This window comes from Cynocephalus volans, chromosome 6, assembly GCF_027409185.1.
Source record: "Cynocephalus volans isolate mCynVol1 chromosome 6, mCynVol1.pri, whole genome shotgun sequence".
Lineage (NCBI taxonomy): Eukaryota > Metazoa > Chordata > Mammalia > Dermoptera > Cynocephalidae > Cynocephalus > Cynocephalus volans.
Genome location: NC_084465.1, coordinates 9,100,484 through 9,125,700, shown reverse-complemented (window position 1 = coordinate 9,125,700; position 25,217 = coordinate 9,100,484). Strand labels below are relative to the sequence as shown.

General features: G+C 43.1%; 2 protein-coding genes across 3 annotated transcripts in view; one reads left to right on the top strand and one right to left on the bottom strand.

Moving 5' to 3' along the window:
* Positions 1–299: 299 nt before the first annotated feature.
* Positions 300–10,037, bottom strand: ZNF425 (zinc finger protein 425). 2 transcript variants are annotated; one of them, XM_063099159.1, is made up of 4 exons: positions 9,874–10,037; positions 6,436–6,562; positions 3,663–3,821; positions 300–2,685 (listed from the first exon to the last, which is right to left on the bottom strand). In XM_063099159.1, exons 1-4 carry the CDS (start codon positions 9,889–9,891, stop codon positions 803–805), a joined length of 2,187 nt encoding a protein of 728 aa, XP_062955229.1. In that variant the 5' UTR covers positions 9,892–10,037; the 3' UTR covers positions 300–802. The 2 variants fall into 2 exon arrangements, with proteins under 2 accessions (XP_062955229.1, XP_062955230.1); XM_063099160.1 differs by lacking the exon at positions 6,436–6,562.
* A 1,706-nt stretch (positions 10,038–11,743) lies between these two features.
* The window catches only part of ZNF398 (zinc finger protein 398), a 33,543-nt gene continuing 20,069 nt past the window's right edge, over positions 11,744–25,217 (top strand). Inside the window, exons 1-2 of the mRNA XM_063099170.1 lie at positions 11,744–12,036; positions 15,011–15,406. Coding sequence (XP_062955240.1) covers positions 12,013–12,036; positions 15,011–15,406 — 420 coding nt within the window. The 5' untranslated portion in view covers positions 11,744–12,012. The remainder of the gene's footprint in view (positions 12,037–15,010; positions 15,407–25,217) is intronic.

Here is a 25,217-nt window from a genome sequence, read left to right as displayed (position 1 = left end):
GTAACGTTAAAGACTGACAGGCTGAGAGACAGATGAAGGTTTGCTAGAACAGCCTGGAAAATTACCTTATAATGATAGATTAAGCCACAGAGCAAAAAATGGAGCAATGCTAGGGACTGACAAGATTTTACCCTTTGCTATTTACTCAGAGACGCTAAAGTTAAGGCAAGCATGTTTCTTTGAAAAAATGACACAATAAAATAACATTGCTTGTTACTCACAATGATGGAGTTTTAGGTAATTTAAATTACTCCAGAAGAAAATAACACTTATGTAGGTAATCATTTTAACAAATGAGATGGTGGGTGCCAACATTTATTTTTGGTAATATAGAGAAATTCCTCCAAGAAATAGATGCCCTCTCACGTGAGAGAAAATGAAAATCCACTATGAGAGAAAACCGAAGACTTCAATCCAAATTTAAATAAGGAGGCCTGGTAATGGAAAAGCCGACTGAGGTGTCTGGGGGAAATGCTCTGGTCTATAATGTTAAAGACAGACAGGCTGAGACAGATGTTTCGAATTTTTCACCCAGGCTGTGGTTTCCAAATTTAATCAAGGGATTATTATGCTCTTGGATGACACTGAAAAATCTCCTCAACTAGCAGATCTGTGACTGGCAAGCCTTGCCCATGAGGATTATCGAAAGAAGAAGCCTCTTTGACAGTCTTTGCCTGCATTATTTGGAACTTTAGTCAAGGAGTCATCAGGTCCTGCTGACCATGCATCAGGCCAGTGTGTCTGTAACCAGGATTCTGTGAATTATTTATCCTGCCTCAGCTCGAGCTCCATCTAAAAGTTGTCACTGTGTGGGACAGAGACTGGAGGGCTTTTCCCTGGCATGTCCTGCAATGTGGGTGGTGAGTGCCCCCATGTAGGTAAAGCTCCTTCCACACTCATTACAAGAAAAAGGCCTCTCCCCACTGTGATGGTGCAGATGGGTCTGCAAACTTCTCTTCTGGAGGAAGCCTTTGCCACACTCAGGACACCGGAAGGGCTTCTCTCCACTGTGCGTGTGCAAATGGACCCTCAAACTTCCCCTTATGCAGTAGCTCTTGTCACACTCTGGACACTGGAAGGGCTTCTCACCACTATGGACTCGAATGTGTTCTGTGAGCCTGTACTGCTGAGTGAAACTTTTGCCACACTTAACACAAGAGAATGGCTTTTTGCCACTGTGCTGGAGCTGGTGGCTTTTCAAATTTCCTTTGAGACGGAAACGTTTATCACATTCAGGGCACTGGTAGGGCTTCTCCCCGCTGTGTACTCTCAGGTGTTCAGTGAGCTGAGACTGCTGGGAGTAGCTCCTGCTGCACTCACTGCACGCAAAGGGCTTCTCGTCCCTGTGTATCCGCTGGTGGAACTTCATGGAGGCCTTCCAGAAGAAGCTCTTGTCACAATCAGGACACTGGAAAGGCTCCTCCCCACTATGAAGCCTCATGTGCTCGGCGAGATGCGAGCGTCTGCGGAAACTGCGGCTGCACTCAGCGCAGGAGAAGGGCTTTTCTGTGGTGTGGATCTTGAGGTGCTGAGTGAGCCTCGACTGCCGAGGAAAGGTCTTTTTGCACTCACCGCAGGGGAATTCCTTCTGCCTGCTATGGACTCTGGTGTGGCGAGCAAGCTTGGAGGGGCGCGTAAACCTCTTGCCACACTCCCCACAGGAGAACGGCTTGTCCTCACTATGCAGACGCTGGTGGGCTTTCATGGCATTCCTCCAGAAGAAGCTCCTGTCACACTCTGGACACTGGAAGGGCTTCTTCCCGCTGTGCTGAAATCGATGGGCTTTTAGGCTTCTCTTTAGGCGGAAACATTTATTACACTCGGGACAAGGAAAAGGCTTCTCTCCTGTATGAACTCTGATATGTTCGGTGAGTTTAGTCTTGTAGATAAATTTCCTACCACACTCATCACAAGAAAACGGCTTCTCTCCACTGTGAGTCCTCTGGTGGGTCTTCAGGGCAGCCTTCCGAGAAAAGCTTCCGCCACACTCTGGACAATGGAAGGGCTTCTTCTCACCGTGCTGGCAAAGATGGGCCTTCATACTTCTCTTCAGGCGGAAGCTTCTGCCACACTCGGGGCATGGGAAAGGCCTCTCCCCGCTGTGCAGCCTCAGGTGTTCAGTGAGCTTGCACTGCTGGACAAAGCCCCTGCCGCACTCGCTGCAGCCAAAGGGCCGCTCCCTCTTGTGCAAACACAGGTGCTTCTTCAAGTTGGCTTTATACCGGAAGGTCTTGCCACATTCAGGGCATGGGCAGGGCTGCTGCCCCGTGTGAACCACCTGGTGAGTGATGAGGCTGCACTTCAGACAGAAGCTCTTCTTGCACTCACCGCACTGGAACCGCTGCCTCTTACACAGGAACGTCTGTGTCCGCCTGCGTTCTGATTTCCCTCTGGATCTATTTTTGTACTTTGGATATCTACAGAGCTGGTTCTTGCAGTGGCTCCTTTTGTGCTTTATCAAGTCATTCTTTACCTCAAAGTCTTTCCTACAGAGAAAGCAGGAATAAAATCTTGGCCCTGGTGGAATTTCCAAGTGCCCTGGGGTATCCAGAGGCTTATGCCACGGATCTTTCTTGTCCTGATTAGATGCTGGCATGTTAAGTTTTTTATTTAGAATCTCTGTTTCTTGGAGACTTGGAGATTGTAAAGTGGCTCTCTGATCTGATGAAGTCTTTCTTTCCTTCCCTGAAAAGGAAGAACACAAGTCCTGTTTTTGAAGACTATTTAAATAGCATTCCTCCTCTTTGCCCTGAGAGTTCCTTGGTCATCTGACGAAAAGGATAAGTCTGTTCTCTAGTGGGCTTCAAGGACTGTCTTCATATCACTAACAAAGTGGGAAAGGGAATCCCATTGATGTCAATGACTCTGAATTTGCCTCACACAGGTAAATCACATTTAGCTTTCATATTCCTTTCATCATGTGTTAAGAAAAAAAAATTGCAAACAAATATATCTTTTGAACCTATAGATGACCCTCAGAGCAGAAGATGGAGACAATTAAAAATGAGTTACTCTGAGTAACTCCAACTTCCGCTCTGAGGGTCATCTATAGGTTCACTTCTGTGAAAATAAGTCCTATGACCAAGGCAGGCACTCCCTACCAGTTAGATGAGTGAATTAATAGACAGTGGCAGTGAATTCTTCTTTCCTTTTGAATTCCTTGAGAATTCTTCTATCCTTCTGATGGAGTTTGGACACATTCCCCAGGTTCAAATTCCCCTTTTCCTCAGAGGAGGAGTTCCTTGACTCCCAGGGACTAAGTAAAGTATTAACATACTATAAAAAGTGAAATAGTCCCTTAAACATTAAAAGTGTTAAGATATTTCAAATGTTTCTGTATGATATAAGGAATTCAAAAGAATTCCTTCAAACGGAATGAAAAAACTCCAGGTTCTAAAAATCTGTAAGATAAAATATTGCATACACAAAAAAAATTGCACAAAATTGGAAGTTTCTTTTTAAAATAATGTATATATAACTTCCTTCTCCATAAAAGTAATATATTCTCACATTTGCTATCTACTTGACTAAAAATCACTAACACTCTACATCAAAACAGTGTTTCTTATTAACTAGGTCTAGCCAAGTATCCAGAAAGAAAGATTCAGGAAACAAGGCTAAGAAAACTAAATGATTCATGACATTAAGTCCATCTTACTCACCAAAACATGGTGACTTTCCAGTATTCTTCAAGTCCAACAGCTCATCAGCAGAAGGGATGACTGTCATTCCCATTTCGTCTAAGCATCCCTGATCTCTGATTAACAGCATTCTCCCTTGTTCCATCCAGGTGATCAAATCTGGCTTCGAAAAAGCACAACCTGCAAAGACAGTCCACACGGACTCATTGTGGGTTTACTGAGTACTTGACTAAAAGACGTTTTCACAGTGTACTTTGATTCTTGGAGACATGAGATCAAAGTTAGTTCAAAAATTGGAAGCCCTTGAAATTAGATGAATGACAATCGAATATAGCCTAACCAATACTGTTTAGCTGAAATGTTCTCTGCAATATTTTACACAATTAAAGGAAGCAGAGAAGTGAAGGATGAGGAGGATTTTTAAAAGGCTGATGTCTATGACCTTACCATCCTGAAAGCTCCCCAAATCGTCTGACCTCAGAAGCTAAAAAGGCTGACATCCAGGCAGAAGGTATTCAAAAGTTATCATTATGAGAACAATATAAGCAGAGAAAAAGAAAACTCACAGGGGGTTAAAAAGCAAACCTCAATCACTAAACTTTTCTGATACTCCACATCCAAGGAAACTAACTCTTGGGGTGCCAAAGTTTTTAATGTAGTGAAAGAAACAGGAGGTTGTTATAAGACAGTGACTATTAAGAGGTAGAGAGTAATGCAGTCTAATGGCATAAACCTAAAGAAAAGAAGGGTTTTCCTAAGTCAGTGGAGTGATTTTAGAAGATGCATCAGGAAGCTTCTTTCTCCGTTAACCTTTGGTGGTGTTCCCTCAGGCTTAGGTCTCAGATCAATGCTTCTCAAAGTGGACTGTGTACCACCAGTATTAGGAGCACTGCAAATGCTTGTTAAGAATGTAGATCTCTGTGTCTGAAACTGGACCTGCTAAACCCTAAAATCGGGCTGGGATTTGGATGTTCTCTAAAGAAAACCATTTGCAAATAATACTATTTCGTTTTTAAAATCCGGGAAAGTCGGACTAAATTTTCCATGTCCAAGGACGCTAATTGTGATAACTCAAAACTTATCACAGGAATCAGCACACAGCTCTCGCTTCTCTTAACCTGCCAGCCATTCAACCTAGTCTCCTCAGCTAAACCTCTAAAGCTGGGTGTGCCAGGGCTCTCTCTATCCTACCTACGTATTCTCCCTAGATAATTCCAACTATCCCGTGGTTTAAAATACCATCCATATAATGGATCCCAAATCTATAAATCTAGTCCTGACCTTTACTAGGAATTCCAGTAGCATACCCAGTTATCTTTCCACAGAATGGCTAACAAGAATCTTAAAGTTAATGTGGTCAAAACCTGCTGCCTCCCCAAGCCTTCCTCATGTCAGTGAACAAAGCAACTCCGCAGCAAGATACTCAAACCGAAAACCTAGGCATTGATTCTTGTTGCACTTTTATACTCCACATCCAATCCATTGCAAAATCTGGAATTCTACCTCCAAAACATATCTGAAGACCACCTACTTCTTGCTGTCTTTATTACTACCTACCTGGTTCAGCTGCCATAAAATCTCACGAGTACCGACAAGGCTCCTGGCTGGTCTCTCTCCTTTGATTACTATGCACCACAATTCATTCTCTGTATTGCAATCCAAGTAATTGTTAAAAAATTATATATTACCCCTTTTCTGTTTAAATCCCCCCATAATCTTCCTCTTGTATTTAGAATAAAATCTAATTCCTCATCTTGGCTTATGGGGCCCTTCCTGACTTGGCATTACTTTCCCTCTAGCCCTCTATGCATATGCTACAATCGTCTCATTGTGGTTCCCAACATACTGAGCTCATTTATTCCTACCTTCGGGACTTTGCACTAGTTTTTCCCTCTTTCTAGAATTCTCTTCCCTATGGTTTCACATGGTTGACTCCTTCTTGTCATTCATATATCAGAAAAATAAGTTATAAACCACAAACAGGAAATGAATCCTTCAGGTTAGACTGAGATCTCTTATTGAATTGCTACTAGTAGAAATGGTTTTTAATGACACAAGAATGAGTTAGAGTGAGTTGGATAAGCACCAAGGTATAATTTCCCCAAAGTTCTCTTTAATCTACTCCTTGAATATTTCCCTGTAGATATCTATGTGTCCCATACCACGGCTTCTCTACTCAGGCAACCTTTCTTCCATGTTGTATCCACACTGTGTCCTGTGTCGTTTTCCAGCTTATTCTAACTTTATAACTGTGTCCCCTTCATGAGAGCCATAGTTTTTGTAAAGATGGAAAATTCATCTTATTCAGGCAACATACACAGGTACTAAAGTATTAGATAAAGGAAGACAAGAAAACACTTTTTAAAAAAAGAGAAGCAATTAGATTACTTAGTAATTCTAACTGTGGAAGAAATGAGGGAGGCTTATGGTGGCAGACAGAGAATTCAGAGTATTAATAATACTGAAGTGCTGGCCAGTTAGCTCAGTTGGTTAGAGCACGGCCTTATAATACCAAGGTCATGGGTTTGGGTCCCCATACTGGCCAGCCACCAATAATAGTAATAATAATAATAATAATAATAATAATAATAATAATAATACTGAAGACACAGATAGCGTTGGATAAAAATGGACAAGTTAGATATTCCCAGGTTGTTACAGGAAGTTAAGGAGACATCATGAATGTAAATTGGGCACAGTATCATATTCAACCAGCCAATAGCTGATACATAGAAGAAAGCCTATTAGTATTAGGTCAGATCCCAAAAAGTGATTCCTTAGAAGCCCATCTTACCCAGGGAATCAAGGGTTGCATAATTGGCCTTCATCACTTGTTTATACATTTCCTGCTGCCATTTTTCAAGGATCTCCCACTCTTGTTCCGAAAAATATAAAGCCACATCATCAAATGTCATGGTTACCTGGAATCACAAACATTATACACATACATTTTCACTTTAAGGTTAACTTTGTTTTTACTTTGTGTCCACGACTTTATTAAGAGACAGAAAGCAATCATATTAGTTACCTCCAGATGGTGCCATATATTGAACAATATATTAATGGAGTCACGAATATGCACTGGAGCCATGTAAAGTGAGGGAATGAATCACTTCATTCAGGCCTTTGAGCACATGTACCATCTAAAGGGGGATCTTTTACTCAGCAGCAACCAACGAGTGGTATGCAAGGCTGAGCCCAGTGTGGCTGGATGTGTCAATTTTTTTTTTTTTTTTTTTTTTTAAAGATGACCGGTAAGGGGATCTTAACCCTTGACTTGGTGTTGTCAGACCATGCTCACCCAGTGAGCTAATTGGCCATCCCTATATGGGATCCGAACCCGCGGCCCTGGTGTTATCAGCACCACACTCTCCCGAGTGAGCCACGGGCCGGCCAAGGATGTGTCAATTTTTAAAAAACTTTTTATTTTGAAATAATTTTAGATTCACAGGAAGTTGCAAAAATAATACAGAAAGGTTCCATGTACTGGTCACCTGGTTTCCCCCAAAGATTACAGTGTACATTATTACAGAATAATATCAAAACCAGGAAGTTGACATTGGTACAGTAGGTGTAAAATTCTGTGTGGTTTCATCACGTGCTGATTGACTTAGTGACCACCACTGCAAAAATTATCCCAGCACCACAAAGAGCTCCCTTGTTCCAACCCTTTATAATCACACCCAATGATCTATTATCTATTGCTACAATTTTGTCATTTCAAGAATGTTTTATCAGTGGAATCATATAGTATGTCACCTTTTAAAATGGACTTTTTTTCCATTCAGCATAAAATCCTTAAGATCCATCCAAGCTGTTGTGTTTATCAATATTTCATTTCCTTTTTACTGCTGAGTAGTATTCCATGGTATAAATGTGCAATGGTTTGATTAACTATTTGCCTATGAAGGGTACTTTGGTTGTTTCCACTTTTTGGCTCTTACAACACAAGCTTCTATGAACAATCATGTACAGGATTTTCAGTGGGCATAGGTTTTCATTTTCTGGGATAAATGCCCAGGAATACAAATGCTGCATCGTATGGTGAGTATATGTTTAGTTTTTAAATAAACTGCCAAACTATTTTCCAGAGTGTTTAAACCATTTTACTAGCCACGTATGAGACATACAGTTTCCTAGCATCCTCACCAGTATTTGTTAATGTCACAATTTTTTAACCGAACTGTTGTAATAGGTGTATAGTGATATCTCATTGTGGTTTTAATTTTCATTTTCTTAATGAGTAATTATGTTGAACATCTTTTCATGTGTTTATTTCCCATGCATATATTCTTTTTGGTGAAATGTCTCTTTATATCTTTTGCCCATTTTCTAGTTGGATTTTTTCTTTTTTACTGTTCAGTGAGTTCTTTATATGAGAACCTTTGTCAGATATGTGGTTTGCAAATATGTTCCCTTAGTCTGTGTCTTGTCTTTTCACCAACTTCAGAGGATCTTTCATGGAGCAAGAGTTTTTAATTTTGATTTTGTCCAATTTATTGCTTTTTTCCCTTTATAGATTGTGCTTTTGGGGCCACACCTAAGAACTTTTCACCATGCCTTAGGTCCCAAAGATTATCTCCTGTGTCATCTTCTACAGGCTTTATATTTATAGCTTTATATTTTACATTGGACATGTCCGTTTTTAAAGAGAAACCGGAAATATGCACCATTTTATGTGAATCCCCCTGATTTTTATATCTTGGCAACTAAAATTCACAATTTTAATGACAAGGGTTAGTCCAAGCAAAATGTCTGCAAAACCATGATCGGCTCATGGACCATTAATCTACAACCTCCGGTATGAACTGCCTAACCCAGGCTGCTCTTCCAGGGGGTTTCAAGGACAGATCTACTGTGCCAATAGGGAAGGAACGACAACATACATAACCTTGGAAAATTCTACTTTCACTCCTTTCAGATTCTGTGCTATAAATGTAGATGAGAGCCTACCGAAAAAAAAAGTGCTGGACATCTTGAAAGATATCTAGGGCTCTTCCCATGTTTATAAAAATGTTGGTCACAAATACTACAAAGTAAATTCACATATAAGGGAATCTAGGAAACCTCACAACTAAGGGGAGTGGACCCTCAGGTTTTGGAGAGAAAAGCTGCAGAGGTGAAATTCTATCATCAAAACTATTACGGGCACTGCAAGCTGAAGTATCACCTAAGATAACAAACAAGTTCAAACTTGGTGTTTACATAACGGGATTTCTACAGTTCTCTTGTGGGCCGGCCTGTGGCTCTCTCGGGAGAGTGCGGTGCTGATAACACCAAGGCCACGGGTTCAGATCCCATATAGGATGGCCGGTTTGCTCACTGGGTGAGCATGGTGCTGACAACACCAAGTCAAGGGTTAAGATCCCCTTACTGGTCATCTTTAAAAAAAAAAAAAAAAAATACAGTTCTCTTGTACCTCACCCATGTGTTTTCCACCTACAAAATACTCATTCGTGAGCATATTCACAATTAGCACTGAACTCCCCCAGTGAAAAGAAAAAAAAAAATCAAGAAAATGATGACTTCTTCCCTATCCCAAACAATGCAATAGCCATGAAGCTGTCACCACATTTTCTATGGACTCAAACATACAGCCAAAAAGGACTACCACAAACTACCAACTTTCACAGAACAGAGAGGGATATTCCAGAAAGTTCCCAACCACTTATAGAAAGGGGGTGGTGGAGGTGGGGAGCCTGGCTGAAGAGACAGAGCTTTAAGAAACCTTAAAAGAATTATTTGTACCTGCCAAGGGAGGCTGGGGAAAGGAGGTGGGAAGCAGAAGGGAAGAGTAAAAAAGCCATTAGGAAGCATTATTACTAGTAAGATTACTAAATGCCAGTGGGGGCACAAGGAAAACTTGCATATTTGGGCAGGTACTGAGGGGCTTCTCTGAGCCACCTTCAGCAGCAGAGCACGGAACAGCCACCACCGCTATACCCGAGCCCAGGAGAGACCACCAGGTTCAGAGCCGCGACGCTGAGGGCGGGGACAGCGGGGGATCGGAGCGAACAGGCCAAGGCACTGGATTTCTCCCAGATCACTCCAGAACGACACGCGCACCCAGACCGCGCCTCCTCCAGCCCGGGCTCGGGGCTCGCAGCGTGAGCCGCACACAGTGTCCCCCGGCCGGGGCTCCCACCGCCTCAGTCCCTAGACCGGGACCCCGCACAAGCCGCGACAGGGCCCAGTCTTGGCAGGGCCCGCATCCTCCACCGGCTCCTCTTACCGGAGCCGGCTCGGCCATGGCCCCTCACAGTCCTGCCCGGCCCCGGTTCCGGCAACCCCACCGTCCCTGGCGGCTCCGCGGGAACCTGCCCGGCCGCGCCCGGCCTCCCTCTGCGACCGGACCCTCAGCCGGAGCCAGCGTCGCCCCCAAACCCAGCGCCGGCCGGGCGCGGGGCATGCTGGGACTCGGCGGCCGCCCCGCCCACAGCGCCCCCTGCGGGCCGGAGGAGCAGGCCCCGCCCCCGTGCCGCTCCCCAGACCAGGGGCCCGAGGCCCACCGCCCACCAGTCTGTGACGGATCCTCGGACTTTCCTGGGACCCCCAAGAGAGGGAAGCAGTGGGACACGAGCTGGAAGATTGAAGTGAGAGCTGGGAATGGAGACAGAAGACACAGGGACAGGGAGACACACCGTGCACAGAAACAGACTGAGAGACCAGAGAGCGCGTGTGGCTTTGGTTCCTCCCCAAAGCAGACCTTGAGTCTAGAATTCGATTGAAGGGATTCGTCTGTGAGGGGATCCCAGGAACCAGGAGAGGGAGCTGGGACATGAGAGGCAGAAGGAGGTGAGAGGGAGAGGGGCAGCCACTTCGGGCAGGCTGTCCACGTGGGCGAGGGATCCAACCTGCTGGGGACTCTGGAGGATGGGAGAGCACACCCTAGGGCTGTCCTACCAAGGACAGGAGGCTGCGTGTTTGTCCACCAAGTCCTGTCCCTCCTTGGCCAAGGGCACTTCTGGTCCAGCCGGGCACAGTCCCCCATGTGTCTGGGAGCTGCCTGCAGGGGACTGAGTTTAGCCAAAGGAATGAGGGCCGGGCACCAGCCACATCTGGCTGAAAGTGACACAGAGAGGTGAAGAAAAAGACAGAAAGAAGGGAATGAAAAGGGGAATGAGAAACACGGAAAAGAGACAAAAGTAGGGAGAGAGATGGACACAGAAAGGAGATAGCACAGGGAGACAGAGAAGAGACATCCTGCTGGGTGTTGCTTTGCCTCCCATGGATTTGTCACCCCTTTTCCCCTGGGTGACAGAGCCACCAAAGATTACTCAAAGCCCATCTCTTTTGAGCAGTGAGAAGCCTCAAAAAGGGGTTAATCTCCCAGAACTTCCTTAAGCACTAGGCATTTCTTCCATTTGGGAAATTAACCACGAATTGGGATTCTCTTCCTGCATTTATTCTCCAGGCCAGGAAGTTACAGGAAGAGACATAGGTGGGGTTTTGCTAAGTACAGTTTAACAAGTTTTTACAATAGAAGCTGGTAACTTTCAGTAAAAACAAGTCAGATGACATTCTATTAGGCAATTAAGTGATCCACTAACAAAGGCTTGATTTAGCCAACATTCCTTTTCCCTCCAGCAGCTTTTTAGTAACTTTACATATCAATTAGTAACTTGCCTGACTTAGAACCAGCAGCCTTGCTGTGTTATGATTCTTATCTTGCAACAGAGACTCAATAGCCTGGGGGAAATTTCCTGTCCTTTGCAAGGTCAGTATTTGAAACTGCAAGGCTTTGGAAAACCAGGCCCTGTGAGGTACATTTGTTTTATGAATCCTTTACAGTTTGCCTTCAGGCAGGGCCTGCTCATTGGGCCTCCATGAAGAAAAGCACTCCCCGGAATGGGCCCTGCTTGCGGCTGGGTCCTACGCTACAACTTGTGGCACCTACTCGGGGGTGTGTGAGGGATCAACGCACGTGGGTTGCACACAGCCGACTGACCCCCCTCCAGGCACCGGCACCGAAGCCACAGCGGGAGGGGCGGAGGCGACCTCGACGGAGCTGAGCGCGGGGGCCGGCAGGGGGCGCGCTAACCGCGGCCGGCGGCGCGAGCCTGCGGCGCGTCTAGGCCGGCGCCGTGCCGGGTGCACTCGCTGCCCACCGAGCGCCAGCCGAGGGGCCGCTGCGAGCCGAGTGTGGCGGAGCCTGCCTCGCCCCCCCCAGCTCGACCCGTCGGCCGCCTGCCCCGCGAATCTGTTGCGTCCCCGAGCGCCCCGGGACCCGACGGCCGCACGAACGTCGTCCGTGAGGGGAAGGCAGGGCCAGCCGGCGCCACCTGCGGAGAGGACCGGGCGGCCGGGCCTGCGTGGGGCTGCGCGGGGCGGCGGCTGCGACTCCGGGGCCCGGGCCGGACAGCGCAGGGCCATGGCCGAGGCGGCCCCGGCGCCGGTAAGGGCGGCCCGCACGCGAGTGCTGAGTCTGCGACCCAGACCTCGAGGGAGGCACGGGGGCGGGCAAGCCGCTGGGGAGCGGCCGGGCACGGGCGCCTCCCTCCGGGTCCCACCGGCCACGTCGCCCGGGGCTTGGCGGCTGCAGTCCGCCGGGAGGGGCCCGGACGCGTGGGTGTGAAAACGCTCACCCGGGAACCCCAGAATGGACTCGCCCCTGGCCCCGTCGTCAAATCCTCCAGGAGTGAGGCCCAGGGACCCCCCGGTGGAGGTCTCAGGCGAGGGGTCTGCCGCGCTCGTGTCAGCCCCACGACAGCCCGCTGGACTGGGAAGGGGGTTGGGGTGGCTGGTTTTGTAACCCGTCAGCCATTCTCGAAGCTCTGGGAGCTGTCGTCACAGACTCCTCCCCGGAGCGGCCACCTGAGCGATGGCGAGTGTACAGTCGGGGTGCGGAGGCGTCACCCCACCAGGCCGGGCGCGGAACGTGCCAGACTCGCCCGAATGAATGACCGCTGCCCAGCCCGGGGGCATCAGCCGCGCGTGTGCGTGTGCGTGTGCCTGCCGCCAATGTCTGCAGCTGGCCCCGGTGGGCCCGGCGGCCCGCCAGTTGCCCTGGCTACCGAGCCCACCGAGACAGTCCCCGGACACAGCCGTTTAGAATGAGGAGGGACAGAAGAATTGCAAAGTGTTCCTGGGATTTGTCACCTGAGAAAGCCTTTGGTTATCTCAAGGAGAGCCGTTTTAGTGCGTCAGTAGCCAGACTGGGCCACTAAGGAGTGACTGGAGAGCCAGAAAAGGAAGAAGAGAGAAAGGGAGTAGCAGCAACAGGGTGGGGAGGAGAGCAGAGGGGAATGCCGACCCTGCTCTTGGTCCTATTTTCCCAATTTGTTTTTTTTTTTTTTAATGGTAGAGATGATTATGTGTCTGTCAGCCCTGTCCAATAGAAATAAAATGGAAGTCACATACATAACTTTAAATTCTCTAGTAGTCACATTTACAAAAGTTAAAAGAAATAGATGAAGTTAATTTTAATGATTTTTATTTAACCCAATATATGCAAAATATGTAGTGTAAATATATGTATAGTGTATAAACGTGTAGTCAATATAAAAAAAGTATAAATGGGATTTTACATTTTTGTCCATACTTAGTCTTCACGATCTCCTGTGTATTTGAACTCATAGCACATCTCAAATTAACCACATTTCGAGTGCTTAGTGGCCACATGTAGCCAGTGGCTACCGTATTGAATAGTGCGAGTCTGTCTTATGGAGAAGGAGAAGAATCAGGAGAAAGCGACCTATTGACGATAAAAAAGAGAAAGGAACAATGTACCTAAAAAGGTGGAGGGTTGACATTCAAAGCATAAGCGGAGAGATTAGCTTTAAATAGGTTGAAACTTTTTCTTTTGGGAAGAAAAGGAGAAAGCATGGATTAAGTTACTGATAGATTTGTAGTCAGAAGGAATATGAAGCAGAGAAAGTTGAGAAAGTTTAGGTCTAATTACTGTAATTTTCTTCTTTAAGTAAGGAGGCCATGTCTTCTGCTGAGAGTGTGGGGGCTGTGGCGGACAAGAGACTTACTACTCAACTTGTGCTCCTTGAATCAGCAGCGTCAGCATTACCTGGAAGCTTGTTAGAAATGCAGAATCTCAGTATTCCTCCCAGACCTACTGAATGAAAATCTGTGTTTTAACAAGATCTCCAGATGATTCTTATGCATGTTAATTTGAGAATTGTTGTACTAGAAGTTGAAAGTGCAGAGGGTTTGTAGTAGCCACTTTATGGAATGGGAAAAGAAGCATGGAGGGCACCAGGCAGTGTTGAGGTCCCCACTGAACTTAGAGACCATAGGTGTGTGGTGACAGCTGGTTGTGTGGTTTTCTTTAGGAGGGCTTACCAGCCTGCTTACAGGAACAGAGAATGAGAATGATTGGACTGATTGAAGGCTGGAGGTTTGCTGAGCAGGTGAGGCAGGAAGACATGAGTGAATGAGAGTTTGAGTGGCTGAAATGATCAACCAAGAAAGAAAGTACAGCCAGGAAAAGGCAGATAAACCAGGAGCAAAAGGAACGGTCAAGGGACTAACATTGTTAATGGGATTGCAGACCAGATGAAATGAGAATAAGGCACTGGGTGAGCTGGAAAGATGGGAGGTTGTAGCCAGAGAATGGTTTATCAAGTATAGACTTAGAAGGCTTTGTAGAGGTCATCCTAGTCCAACCTATTTGTTGTAGGAATTTCTTCCTTTTATACAACTCTTCGTTTCAAAGTATGTTTAGTATTGGGGCAGAATTAACAGTTTAGTATTGTTATTTTCTTGGAAAGATCTAGTTCAAAGATTATTTATTATAGGCCAAAGCTTGCCTGCCTGAAAATTTCCATATGTTGGTTCTAGTGCTGTCCTCTGGAGTAACACAGTATAAAATTAAACAAGTCTATCTGCCTTCTATTTTATAATCCTCAAATATTTGAAAACATTTGTTAGGTTTTCTCCGGGCTCAATATTTTCAGTTTATTCTACTATTACTGAATAGTAGGGTTGTGGTTAGTCAACAGGGGTGGTGGACAGGACCAGAGGATAAGTGTATAAGGGATTTATCAGAGGGCACTAAGCTCAGGATCCTGTGGATAGGATCCTTGTGCACTTTTGCCTTTTCCAGAGATAAAGGATGTAGCAGCGTCTCTGAGCTTGAGCCTGGGCCTTATACTGAAGGAAAGAACCAGTTAGACTGGTTCTTAGAGTCAATTTCATTCAATCACTGTCTTAGGGAATGCATCCCTGAACCACCAAAGCAGTTCTCCTGGCTTTTGATGCCAATAGTCTCCAGAAAGATGAGGCTTATGCAGGCAGTACTAAAACTATGTTTAGATTAATCTTGGCTGGACAATTAAGAAGTCCTTATCTGAATTTAGTTTGGAGTTAAGGTTCCTTCTAACACTCAATGTCTTGTCCCATCTCTCCAATGCACACAGACTTCTGAATGGGACTCCGAGTGCCTTACATCCCTGCAGCCTCTTCCTCTTCCTACACCCCCAGCAGCAAATGAGGCACACCTGCACACAGCAGCCATCTCCCTGTGGACGGTGGTGGCCGCTGTGCAGGCTATAGAGAGGAAGGTGGAGGTCCACAGCCGGCGACTGCTACACTTAGAAGGCCGGACAGGGACAGCAGAGAAGAAGCTAGCCAGCTGTGAAAAGACAGTGACCGAACTTGGGAACCAGCTGGAGGGCAAGTGGGCTGTGCTGGGGACCCTGCTGCAGGAGTATGGGCTGCTGCAGAGGCGGCTGGAAAACTTGGAGAACCTGCTGCGCAACAGGAACTTCTGGATCCTGCGGCTCCCTCCTGGTATTAAAGGAGATATCCCAAAGGTAATACCTTCACTTCTAGATGTAAAATGGCACCACTTGTCCTTACACTAGTAGTGAGGGATAGTCTTGGTCAATCAGTTACTTAGATATTTTTTCCTTTTAAAATTTATTAAAATGTCTTAGGCTGAAGGAACTGTGAAAGTGTTTTATGTTTATCTATTTGGGAAACACTTTGTGTTCAATTTAGTGCCTATTTAGACGGTCCAAGCATTAGATTGGAAAACTCCAAACCAAAGTTGGCTCTCTGGTAGATGGATTTTTTTCTCTTTTGCTTTCTCCTACCCATTACACATGAGTCACTTCCTTCTTTGTTAACTTTTCTGCCAGAATCTTGGTGAGGAAACTAAATTAAATGTCATTTAAATCAATCAATTTGAATTTGTTGGCAATTCTGGTGAAAAAGTTAGAGGGAGGACAAGTTAAGGGATGTACAGTCAAATTGTTAATATAAGTGTTTGGGATTATCCATAGATGTAGGATTGGTGTAGATCCTGTCTCTTATAGAAGTGTGCTGGGATTCTAGGCCCTGTCCTGCTGGAGGAAATAGCCCATAAAACAAAAGGAAATAAACATTTTTCTAAAGCTACAAAAGACAACCTTGAGACAACTAGTTTCCAAGCATGCCTCTTTATTTACTCATTCATTCAACAGATATTTCTTAACACTTACCATTTGCTTGATCTACTCCTGGGGGAATAGGATCATTGCTACTCCTGAGGGCATAGCAATGAACAATTCACTTAAGCTCCCTGGAGCTTAAATTTTCCTGGGGAAAGAAAGGAAATATAAACACACACACAAAAATACATTTAAAGGCTTTGATAAAAATAAAACAAAGTGCTATCTCGTGATCTGTTTTCAACTGGATATCAGGGAAGTGCTCATAAAGGAGCTAATATTTAAGCAGAGACTGAAATTCAGGGAAGGACCCAACTGTGAGAAGATTTGAGGAAGAGCTTTCCAGGCAGAAAGAATAGCTAGTGCAAAGTCCCTAAGGCATAAGCAGATTTGGAACATGGGGAAAAGGAAAAAGGCCAGCTAGTTGGAATGCATGAATGAATAAGAGCATGACTGGAGAGGGTAGAAAGTCAGATTATTTAGAGCAAGGTTTTTCAGCCCTGGCTATACATAAGAATCATCTGACAGGCTTTTAAAATTTTGATGGGCATTACACCTAGAGATTCTGACTTTAATGGGTACAGGATGGAGCCTAAGCATGAATAATTTTTAAAGCTCCACAGATGATTCTAATATGTGACTAGGGCTACAAACCACTGATGTAGGGCATTTAAGACCAAGGAAAGGAATTTGTATTTTTAACTTAAATGTAATGAGAAGAAATTGGAGGGTTTTTTTTTTTTTTTTTTTTTTTTGAAAGATGACCTTGGCTTGGTTTTGTCAGCACCACGCTCAGCCAGTGAGCAAACCGGCCATCCCTATATAGGATCCGAACCCATGGCCTTGGTGTTATCAGCACTGCACTCTACCGAGTGAGCCACGGGCCGGCCTGAAATTGGAGGGTTTTAAGTAAAGAAATTATATCTGGTTTATATTTTGAGAGAATCACTTTGGCTGTTCTGTGGGGAATGGATCATGGGGGCAAGAACAGAAGCAGGGAGGAAATAAGGCAACTGTGATGGTGGGAGAGATGAGAGTGGCGTGATGAGGTAGCAGTAGCCGGGAAGGAGAGAAGTGAACAGACATGCAGGATATCTTTTTAAAATTTATTTTTTTTTATTTTCTTTTTTTAAAAGATGACCGGTAAGGGGATCTTAACCCTTGACTTGGTGTTGCCAGCACCACATTCTCCCAAGTGAGCTAACTGGCCATTCCTATATAGGGATCCAAACCTGTGGCCTTGGTGTTATCAGCACCACACTCCCCAAGTGAGCCACGGGCCGGCCCTCATGCAGGATGTCTTGATGGTAGAATCAATGATAGGACTTACTGATGGGAGTTAGGAAATGAATTGAGGATAATCATAAATTTACTATGTGGTAACTTACTTAGAACTTACTATCCTACATACTTTACAAATTATCAGGCATATAATTCTTTTTTTTTTTTTTTTTTTTTAAAGATGACCGGTAAGGGGATCTTAACCCTTGACTTGGTGTGGTCAGCACCACGCTCACTCAGTGAGCGAACCGGCCATCCGTATATGGGATCCGAACCCGGGGCCTTGGTGTTATTAGCACCTCACTCTCCCGAGTGAGCCATGGGCCGGCCCAGGCATATAATTCTTATAAGAACCCTAATGTGCCTAAGATCACATAGTTACTAAATATAAATAACAGAGTTGTATTTTAACTCAGTTGGCTGCAGGACATATGCTCTTAGTCACCTTAGGTTTACTAACTCTTAGGGTTTCAACTTGAAGAACTGGTTGGACAGTGTTGGTCTTTACCTGAGAGGAACACCTTGGGGTGGGAAGGAATTAGGAGTTCTCTTTTGGCAGTGTGAGGTTTGAGATGCCTGTGATACATTCAGGAGAGATATTAAGTGGACTCTGAAGCTCAAAGGAGATAAATGTTTGGGAGTTGTTGATGTAAGGATAGTATTTTAAGTTGTGAGGCTGGAAGTGATTATCTTGGGAGAGAAATTAGATAAGCAAGAGAAAGAGTCCAAGGACCAATGCAGTAGGAAAGAAACAGGAAAATAGGTGGTATCACAGGGCCAAGGAGAAAAAAAGCATTTCAGGGAGAGAGTTGTCATTTAGGTGGAATATGTTACTGAGAGGTCTGGTAAGATGAAGATGGTGGATATGACCTGGCAGCATAGATGTCACTGGTCACTTGACAAGAATTGTTTGAGTTGAGTGGTGAGGACAGAAGACTTGAAGAGTGAACAGGAACAGAGCAAAGGGAGAGAATGACAACAAACAACTCTTCCAGGTTTTTCTGTGAAGAGGAGCAGAGGGTGAGGGTATCTGGGAGGGACATTAGAGACAGTTTCTGATAGAGTACCTTCCCTACAGTGTTTTCTTTGTCTATCTGGAGCCTCTCCAGAAGTTCTTTGGGATAATTTAAATTTAGTATTTGTTATAAGAATAGCAGTAGAGATAAATTAAAGTTATTGTCTAATATCTGGATCAGTGGATAACATTTAAACTGTCCATCATAGGGCCGAGCCCAGTGGCGCACTCGGGAGAGTGCAGCGCTGGGAGCGTAGCAACGCTCCCGCCACGGGTTTGGATCCTATATAGGAATGGCCGGTGCACTCACTGGCTGAGTGCCGGTCACAAAAAAGACCAAAAATAAATAAATTAAATAAATAAATAAATAAATAAACTGTCCATCATAAACTTCAATATCATATATAAGATAATGTTGTGATTTCTCTTAAAGATTTCTTATTGAAATTACAATGCATTTAATTCTTGTCAAAATGTGTTGAAGATTTACTGGATTGAAATATGGGAAATATGAGGGCGGGCCTGAGGCTCATTTGGGAGAGTGTGGTGCTGATAACACCAAGGCCACAGGTTCAGATCCCTATATAGGGATGGCCGGTGGCTCACTTGGGAGAGCGTGGTGCTGACAACACCAAGCCAAGGGTTAGGATAACCTTACCGGTCATCTTTTTTAAAAAAAAAAAGAAAGAAAGAAATATGGGAAATAAACTTTTTGTGTTGTTGCTTTGTTGAAAATGCCCTTATTCTGCCCTTACATTTTGAATGCCAAGTTCCAGGTCCAAAATAATTTTCCCTCCAAATTTTTTCAATTAATTTTAATTTCAATTTTTTTAATGTGGTAAAATATACATAACAAAACTTACCATTTTAACCATTTTAAAATATGCAGTTCAATGGCATTAAGTACATTCAATTGTTATGCAATCATGACCCCCATTCATCTGCAAATCAATTTCATTTTCTCAAACTGAAACCCTGTACCTATTAAATAACTCCCCATTTCTCCTCCCCCAGCCCCTGGCAACCACTATTCTGCTTTCTGTATCTGTGAATTTGACTACTGTATGTACTTCATTATAAGTGGAATCATACAGTATTTGTCCTTTTGCAACTGGCTTATTTCACTTAGCATAACATCTTCAAGGTTTATCCATGTTGTAGCATGTATTAGAATTTCCTTCCTTTTTAAGACTGAATAATATTCCACTTGCCTCAGAATTTTAGTCATTGGTCCTTTGTCTCATAACATCACATTCCATTGATGAAAAGTTTAATACCAAATCTGTTCTTATTTGTTTGTATATATTTTTCTCTCTGGAGGCTTTTATACTTGTTTTTCTTAAATATATTAAGGATCTGTCTGGCTGTAGATTTTTTAAAATTTGTGTTGGGTACTCGGTATGACCTTTGAATCAGAAGACTGATGGCTTTTCAAGGGTCGGCCTGTGGCTCACTTGGGAGAGCGTGGTGCTGATGATGCCAAGTCAAGGGTTAGGGGTTAGGATCCCCTTACCGGTCATCTTTTTAGGGAAAAAAAAAAAAGAAGAAGACTGATGACTTTTCAGCTATGGGAAATTTTCTTCTATGATTTCATTTTTATAATATTTCATCTCCCCTCTCCCACTCACCCCTCCTTTTTTTCTGTTCTTTCTTTCTAGAACCACTGTTTGACAGATGATGGATTATTGTCTTTATCTCTTAACTTTTTCTACACCAAAACCAGACAAGTGGTAGTTGCATTGTGGAATCTGAGTTAATTTTTCACCTTTTTAGCAATTTTTATTCTAACAGTTATATTTAATTTGCAAGAATACGTATTTTCTGCTCCCCATTACCAACTGAGTAAAATCCAAACTCCTTAACCCAACCCCAATCATGTCTCCCACTACTCTCCTTCTTACACTCCACCCTCCAGCCAAATTGCATGAATTGCTGTTTGTCTGTACACACCCCATAATGTCTCCTATTTTGGTCACCTTGCCTCCATTCAGAATGTCCTTCCCCTTGTCCTTAAAGGGCCAGTTCAAAACTTACCTCATAAACCTTCTTCCATGTCCCACATCTAAAATAATTGTTCTCTGAATTTTTATAGCCCTTTATTTAGCCTTACTTATCTTAAGACATACACTTTTCTACCTTGCATTAGATTCCCTTAGCCTGTAACCTCAAGAAGATCTCTGTCTGATTTATCCTTGTACCCCTCCGTTGAACTGTGTACACAGTAGTACTCAAATATTTTTTCTATCAAAAAAGTTCTTATAACGTTTGATCCACAGACCTCAGAAGGTCAGTGTGGACAAAATTATTTTCTTAGTAATACCCGAGACATTATTTATGTTTTTGACCATTGACATTTGCACTAACGGTCCAAAAGCAATGGTGGGTGGAACTGCTGACACTTAGCACAGACGTAGGCAGTGGCAGCAATTTCACTGGGAGTCCTTCACCACTGTGCACTCACAGGCAAAGAAAAAGAAGCCAGTTACACTTGGGAATGCCCTGGTGAAGCAGTAAATATTGTTAGTTTTATTACATCTTGTCCCTTGAGTACCCGTGTTTTTCATTTTTTGTGTGATGAGATGGAAGTACACATAACACATTTCTGCTGCATATCTAAGCATGCTGGTGTCTTTAAGAAAAGCACTTCGGCAGTTCTTTGAGTTGTACGTTGAACTAGCCGATTTTTTTCATGGAATAACATTTTTACTCGAAAGAATAACTTACGGACAAATTTTAGCCATTTAAACCTAGATATGTGTGAGGTATTTTCTTGAAAATGATCAAAGTTCTTTCAAGGAAAACAGCTGATAGTAATTATTGTCAATGATAATATTTGAGCTTTCAAACGAAAATTACAATTTTAGGAAATTTGTATCCACTTTCTGTTAAGCTCTGAGCTTAACGGCTTCCCAAAACTTAGACTTTTCTGATGAGATAGGTGATTTTAATGAATATGATTTTTTTGATATTGAAATATGTCAGCACTGAGAACATCTGCCTAGTTCAGTGAACCAGTATTTTCCAAAGGACCAGCACAGATTGTTACAAAATTATGCATGGGTAAAAGTTCCATTCAAAAGGCAAAAGAGACCTACAGATTTTAAGGTAAAACGTTCATTTGATATTATCTCAGATACCACATTTGCAACTACCACTTGTCCAGTTTTGGTGTAATATTAAAAAAAATATATATATACACAATTATTTGGAAAGGCTCTTAAATATTCCCCCCTTTTCTAGCTTCATGTTTATGTGAGGCCAGCTTTTCTTCATATACGTTGACCCAAACGGTTTTATCTATCACAAAAGATAAAATACAGAAACAGATATGAGAATCCAGCTGTCTTCTTTGAAGCCAGACATTAAAGAAATTTGCAAATTGTAAAAGAATACCAATAATTTTTTTGCTTTGCAAAATATTTCTATGAAAAATAACTTCATGTTAACATGTAATGGGTTATTGTTATTTCTAAATTAATGCACACATTTTTTTAAAGTTCTGTTTGTTTAATATGGTAAATATTAATAGATGTATAAATGATAGCTCTTTGGGATCTTCTATAATTTTTAAGAGGTTTAATGGGTTTTGAGACCAAAAGGTTTGAGAACTGCTGTGCTAGGATTACATTTCTTTCTCTAACGGTGCAGTGTTATTTATGGCTTTTTTTTGTCTTTTTGTGACCGGTAAGGGGATCGCAACCCTTGGTGTGGTTTCGCCCGCACCGCGCTCAGCCAGTGAGCGCACCGGACATTCCTATATAGTCCTATATAGGATCTGAACCCGCGGCGGGAGCGCCGCTGCACTCTCAAGTGCTGCACTCTCCCGAGTGCGCCACAGGGCCAGGGCCGGGCCTACACCATCTGTTCTATCAGTTCCTCTTTTCTCTAAGACTTCCTAGCACCCTTTCTCCTTTTTAAATCTGGATTGATTGTACTGGATTGATTGCTTTCTTAGCCCACTACACAAGTCTTGGCCTGGGTCTTCCCTTCACCTATTCCTTTATTGCATCCACTATTCTTGAGTCCCAGGTATTCTCTTTTTTACTCATTTGTTTTGCTGGTTTACATCCTCAAGAAGCTTCCCAAGAAAAGATGCATAGGAGGCAGACACTGAGTCTTTCCATGTTTGAAATGTCTTTATATGGGATTGATATTTTAGCTAGTTTTAAAATTTAATAGGGGCTGGCCCATGGCTCACTTGGGTGAGTGTGGTGCTGAAAACACCAAGTCAAGGGTTAAGATCCCCTTACCAGTCATCTTTAATTTATAAAAATACTGCTTCAGAAATTTTGAGACATTGCTTCATTGTTTCAGTATACATTGTTGTTGAGTAATCTGATTTTTGTTCCTTTGTAGGTAAACTTTCTCTGAAGCTTCTGGAATCTTCTTTTTATACTTGATAATATGAAATCTCATAATGATAATATTAAATCATCTTTAATTTATAAAAATACTGCTTCAGAAATTTTGAGACATTGCTTCATTGTTTCAGTATACATTGTTGTTGAGTAATCTGATTTTTGTTCCTTTGTAGGTAAACTTTCTCTGAAGCTTCTGGAATCTTCTTTTTATACTTGATAATATGAAATCTCATAATGATAATATTAAATCCATAAATATGGATTTTTTTTCATTTATTGGGCTGGGTGTTCAGTGTACTCTGAGGGATTTGTGTTCTGGGAAATTTTCTTTTGCTTCTTATTTGAAAAAATACTTTCTTCTCCTTCATTTCCTTTGTTCTCACTTTCTGGAATTCTTTTTATGGTTTTTTTTTTTTTTTTTTTTTTTTTTTTTTGGCAGCTGGCTGGTATGGGGATCCTAACCCTTGACATTGGTGTGATAACACCTTGTTCTAATCAACCGAGCTAACCGGCCAGCCCCTCTGAAACGCTTATTAGGTATTGAACCTCCTGGATTGAATCTTTGTCTTTATTTTTTTCTCTCATCTTTTCTTTCTCTGTCTTTTTGTTCTGTATTTTATGACAGGTCATCATGACTTTATCCTCCAATCCTTTTACTGAACTTTTTAATTTTGGGAAAAAAAATATAAAATATATATATAAGTTATCAGGAGTCTCTTGTTAGTCCGTTTTGTGTTGCTATAACAAAATACGTGGAACTGGGTAATTTATAAAGAAAATGAAGTTTATTTGCTTACAGTTTCTGAGGCTGGGAAGTCCAAAGTCCATCTGGGGGTGGCGACAGTAACCTAGGGGTCTCACATTGCAAGATGGTGGAAGCAGAGAGAACCGAGAGAAAGACATTCTCTCCTTTTAAAGCCCTCAGAACCACGCCCCTGATCACCATTTTTAATCCATTCACTGCAGCATGGTCCTATAATCCAATCACCTCTTCAAGGCTCCACCTTTTGATTACCATAATTTGATTTCCCATCCTTTTAACAGTCCCAGTGGGGGCTAAGTTTCTAATACATAAAACTTGGGGGACACAATTCAAGTTCAAGTGAGTTTTGGGGAGACATAATTCAATGATCTACTGCATTCTCTCATTGTTCTTTTTCCATATCATCCTGTTTTTATTTTATGGGTGTAATGTCTTTTCATATATTTATGGGAATATTAATTAGAGAATATTTTTAAAAATTTCATTCCCTAATTATTTGGTTGGGATTTTTATGGTCATTTTTTTCCTCCTTTTATTTTAGTTTTTCTTGTTCATATCACAGGCTTTCTCTAAATGATCCTTGATACTTTGGAGTTAGTTTGTATTTAAGAAGAAAACTAGAAAACTGCCAGGCGGAAGGAGGAAAAGCCAGCCATTATGATGAACAATTAAAGGGGAGAATGAGGAAAGCTTTATGCTACATGGTAGTGTCTATACTGAGTACCTTAATTTCCCCAGATAACTCTTGTATTTCTTTACAGAAGAACCTTTCAGTTTTTGCGCTGGGATAAGTGCCTTAGCTTTAGACAGTCTGTACCAGGAAGTGGGGGGATTCTTTTCTGCATATGACCGTTCCCTACATGAAATCTTGACCCCAAGTAGGCAGAATTCATAACTGTCCTCCGAAAGCACTCTTTAATTTTCCTTGCTTAAATGTTCTTCCATTCCCATTAGGTCTAGTCAAAGTCCCATCTCTTTAGAGTTATCCCAGCCCCATTGTAGCTCTATTTCTAAAATTTCTTGTCTGTGTCATTGATTTGCATGTAGTCATATGCCTCTTCTGGGCAGAAGCTATATATATATATATATTTTTTTTTAAAGATGACCGGTAAGGGGATCTTAACCCTTGACTTGGTGTTGTCAGCACCACGCTCAGCCAGTGAGCAACCGGCTATCCCTATATGGGATCCTAACCTGTGGCCTTGGTGTTATCAGCACCACACTCTCCCGAGTGAGCCACGGGCTGGCCCGAGAAGCTATATTTTAATAATCTTGGTGCCTAGGGAAAACCTTGTACTTAATAGATACTCAGGGGCCGGCCCGTGGCTCACCAAGGCCCCGGGTTCGGATCCCATATACGGATGGCCGGTTCGCTCACTGGTTGAGCATGGTGCTGACAACACCAAGTCAAGGGTTAAGATCCCCTTACCGGTCATCATTTAAAAAAAAAAAAAATAGATACTCAATGTTTTGTTATGTGAATTAAATACTGCTTTGCACTTGTAACTATCTCTATGAGTGATTGTTTACAGGTAATGTCCTCCACCCTCTCAAAACAGATAGCCCTTGAGTTTTATCACCTTTCTCCTTGAAAACATGGTGAACTTTTAGAGGTTGGACTGTGTCTTCAGTTTTTCTTGTATCTTTTAAGTCCCTCACATAGTTTTATGCAACTAGTAGTCACTTAGTAAAGATTTATTGAATGAGGGGACTTGGCGGGGGCGAGCTGAGGTGGCATGTAGGCCCTGCGCCACTGCGATGGCCTGTCCACCA